Here is a 3280-nt window from a genome sequence, read left to right as displayed (position 1 = left end):
GCTCATTTCGTATATGCTTTTAGAATCCAAGTTATATAATACCTATAAACAAAAAACGAACGATAAAAAAATCCAATATAAAATTCTGATATTTTTTTTGGTTATCACTACTTCTAGTCTCAGTTAAAAAAAATCTCAAGTTTTATTCTTAAAACACTTATAAAAAAGTCGGGCGTTAAAGGGTTAAAGTGCAAACGCGCGTGATTTGTATGTTAATGTCATAAGAAAGAAAATACCGCTTTTTTCAATTGAGAGACAATATATATAACAGATGATTATTTTTATTTTGGCGCAAATCATTTTGCAAAAATAATCATTTGTATCTTATTCATGTGCTCACGTTGATATAAATTAAGTCGTGATATCAGATTAATACTTATCGACAAATAAATCATGACGAGACTTCCTTCCTCCTTATTTTTCACGATGTATCTCGCCGAATCATAATTATCTCTATGTAAAATCGCCGGGATATTTTCATTGCATAATCGTACAAGTGTAGCATACGTGTTATCGTTCGTAGGCGAGAGCATATATATCGGGCCGGCAAAGCGTTCCTTCGCACAGATATATGCGAAACGCGCGAGTGTGACCATCGACTCTTCTGCTACTCTTTGCTCTAACGCGTGATACGACGCATACGTGGTCACCGTTATTATTTCTCTGCTAGTGAAGTATCCGAAAGGAGAGAAATCGACGACGATGGCGAATATCAATCCGGAGATCCTCAAGGTGTTCGGCTTTTGGGGCAGTATACTAGTCCTGAAGATGTTGGCGATGATACCATTAACGGCACGTCAGCGTTTTCGAAAACAGGTGCGTAACAAGTTTGATATGTATCGGAACGGTATACTCCACAGTGAGATATCCGAATATCGGTCTTTCCTGCTTACGTCTCTGACTTCTAGCTTACGTAATATATTATAATTCTCGCGCTCGAGAGGTCCTCTAATCGAGCGACGAAAGATAAGGAGATAATCGAACTTTTTGAGCCGGAAAAATAGATTGAAGATACGTTTATCGAATGTACGTTGCGATAGTACTTGTGGCGATGTGAAATCGGCTTGTACTTGGAGCTTGTACAATCTTCGTAATTAATATCTGACGGGAAAGCAAGATCAATTGCTGCTAAAACCATTAATGAATTGCATTAATGACGAAGGTCGAATGAGACCATGAAGAATCGTGAACCATGATTGCCTACTCCATTGAATGTCCGGAGTATCGACCAATTTTCGAGACTCAACGGCCTCTTACGGGAGATCGCGTGACTGTTTAAATGTATACACTATTATCTTGCAAGCGGTATTGTGCAACTCATGCCTTATAATTCACATGTGGTTCACACACAACGAAATAACACGACAGAATACTACGGAACGGTATTTTTATGATAAATGTGATGTTTCCGCAGCTGGAAGCATTTTGCCGAATCTTACAAATTCAGCTGTTCTATAAGAATTCAGATTGTTCTCTAAAATTTCCATAGCGAGTAATTATTTTTAATTAATTACCTAACTTTGGACACGCAATCTTATAGACATGTAAGGCATTCTACGCCGCTATGCATGCAGATTTTTATTACGCATTCGGGTGCAAAATCGTTAAATTTTGTGCGTCATAATTCCGACAAGACGTTTTAAAATAGGCGTCTTTGAAGCGTTCGAAGTAATATACTTTGTTACTTTATACTTTAGTTTATATAAAATGATTTTATATATGGTTTTATATCAGATGTTTTAATAAGATATTTTCGCTTTCATTAAGGTTAGGTGATTGACTACGATATATGCACATATATCTGTTTAGACGAAACAAAAAGTCATGATGACAGTTCAGATGTTGAAGAAAACTTTTTCATCATGACTCGGTCATTTTATTTTTACTTTGACATCAGCACAATTTTACTATTCTATTTGGATAGATTTATAAAAATCTCTTGGTTTTTTGCGCGCTTCGTGTATGAAAAGTATGGAAAATTTAAAGAAGCTTATAATTAGACGATGAATATTTATTCATTCGATGCGTTCGACGTTTTGTTGCAAGTATCTTTCTAGCAACCTTCTAGAACCTGTTAGGAATTTTAAAATGTTTTCTTGACGCCTTTAAGACGTATAAGTCGCCTGAGAAGCTGATCATATACGAATGAATTGACCACAGCAGTCGGTAACGTCAACGTTTCCTTACAATCCTGTCAAACCTGCTGTTGCGTAATTGACCATGAGTTTCTTTTTTCTTCTGCTAATTGCAATAACTTGTCAACGCTGTTGTTGAGCCTTGAAAATAAAATATATATTTATTGCAGGTATTTGCCAATCCCGGCGATGTTACCATGCTGAAGAACTCGGTGCCGAAGGGGAAGGTGGTATATGACGATCCGGACGTGGAGCGCGTGCGAAGGGCGCACTTGAACGACCTGGAGAACATCGTGCCGTGGTTCATCATCACGTACATCTGGTTGTGCACCGAGCCCTCGATAGTGCTGGCGAAGGTGCTGATACGTACCTTCGTGCTCTCCCGAATAGTCCACACTTTGTCGTACGCGGTTATGCCGCAACAGCCCCTAAGAGCTATATCTTTCTTCGTCGGGTTCGGCATTCTCGGTTTCGAGGCGCTCACCTCGTTGTTACATTACTCGTAATCTCCGTTACGCAACGAAGCCGATGCTAATAAGAACGGTGGAAGTTACATATATACAGTAACAAGAATATTACTTTTTTACGACGACCGTAATTATTCAACCTGAAAATTCCCCTATGCGCGAACATTCCTCATACTTTATTCTGAATGGTGCTCTGTAATGCGTGCGCATGCTTTCTAAAAATTGTATAAGTAAATGCCTTGGGCATTGAGACGAATTTCACAGAGATAGTTCGACAGCGAGTTTATAAAGCAAACCGAAATGCCGAATGTAATCCTAAATATATCTTCAATGGGGAAAGAAGAGAATGACTAACATTAAATGAGCGCTGCTTCGGGCAGCGCTTTGTTTCCGAGCGTACGGCGAAATAAACGGAAAATCTCTCCATCAACCTCTCGCTTCCCGAGCGTCCCTCAAAACCCGAAGGTCCCTGCTGATTGTTATTCCCACTAATCTCAAGTATTCGCTCGAAAGCGACGAGACGATGGCGCGCGTTGAAGAGCACGGGGACGCATGTGTACTCGCGTACCGCGAACGATTCGGCCGAACTTTCAGTCGCGCACGCGTTTTGCCACACTTGCAGGGCGCATACGCGAGCTTTGTCATACGCGTCGTCATGACGGCACCGCGACGCCGACA

At 40.1% G+C, this 3280-nt stretch overlaps 1 protein-coding gene across 1 annotated transcript; it reads left to right on the top strand.

Moving 5' to 3' along the window:
- The first annotated feature begins 547 nt into the window (after positions 1-547).
- Positions 548-2946, top strand: LOC105188268 (Microsomal glutathione S-transferase-like). The gene is made up of 2 exons (XM_011149626.3): positions 548-816; positions 2306-2946. Exons 1-2 carry the CDS (start codon positions 703-705, stop codon positions 2639-2641), a joined length of 450 nt encoding a protein of 149 aa, XP_011147928.1. The 5' UTR covers positions 548-702; the 3' UTR covers positions 2642-2946.
- Positions 2947-3280: the final 334 nt, after the last annotated feature.

The sequence above is a fragment of the Harpegnathos saltator genome, unplaced genomic scaffold (assembly GCF_003227715.2).
Source record: "Harpegnathos saltator strain DR-91 unplaced genomic scaffold, Hsal_v8.6 scaffold115, whole genome shotgun sequence".
Lineage (NCBI taxonomy): Eukaryota > Metazoa > Arthropoda > Insecta > Hymenoptera > Formicidae > Harpegnathos > Harpegnathos saltator.
Note: the sequence above shows the minus strand (reverse complement) of the source record. Positions and strands in the feature narration are given on the sequence as shown.

Excerpts from the sequence above, each read along its gene's own strand:
- LOC105188268 (XM_011149626.3), top strand. The coding sequence starts at position 703 with ATGGCGAATATCAATCCGGAGATCCTCAAGGTGTTCGGCTTTTGGGGC. Across the intron at positions 817-2,305 it reads GTCAGCGTTTTCGAAAACAG|GTATTTGCCAATCCCGGCGA; the intron begins GTGCGTAACAAG and ends TATTTATTGCAG.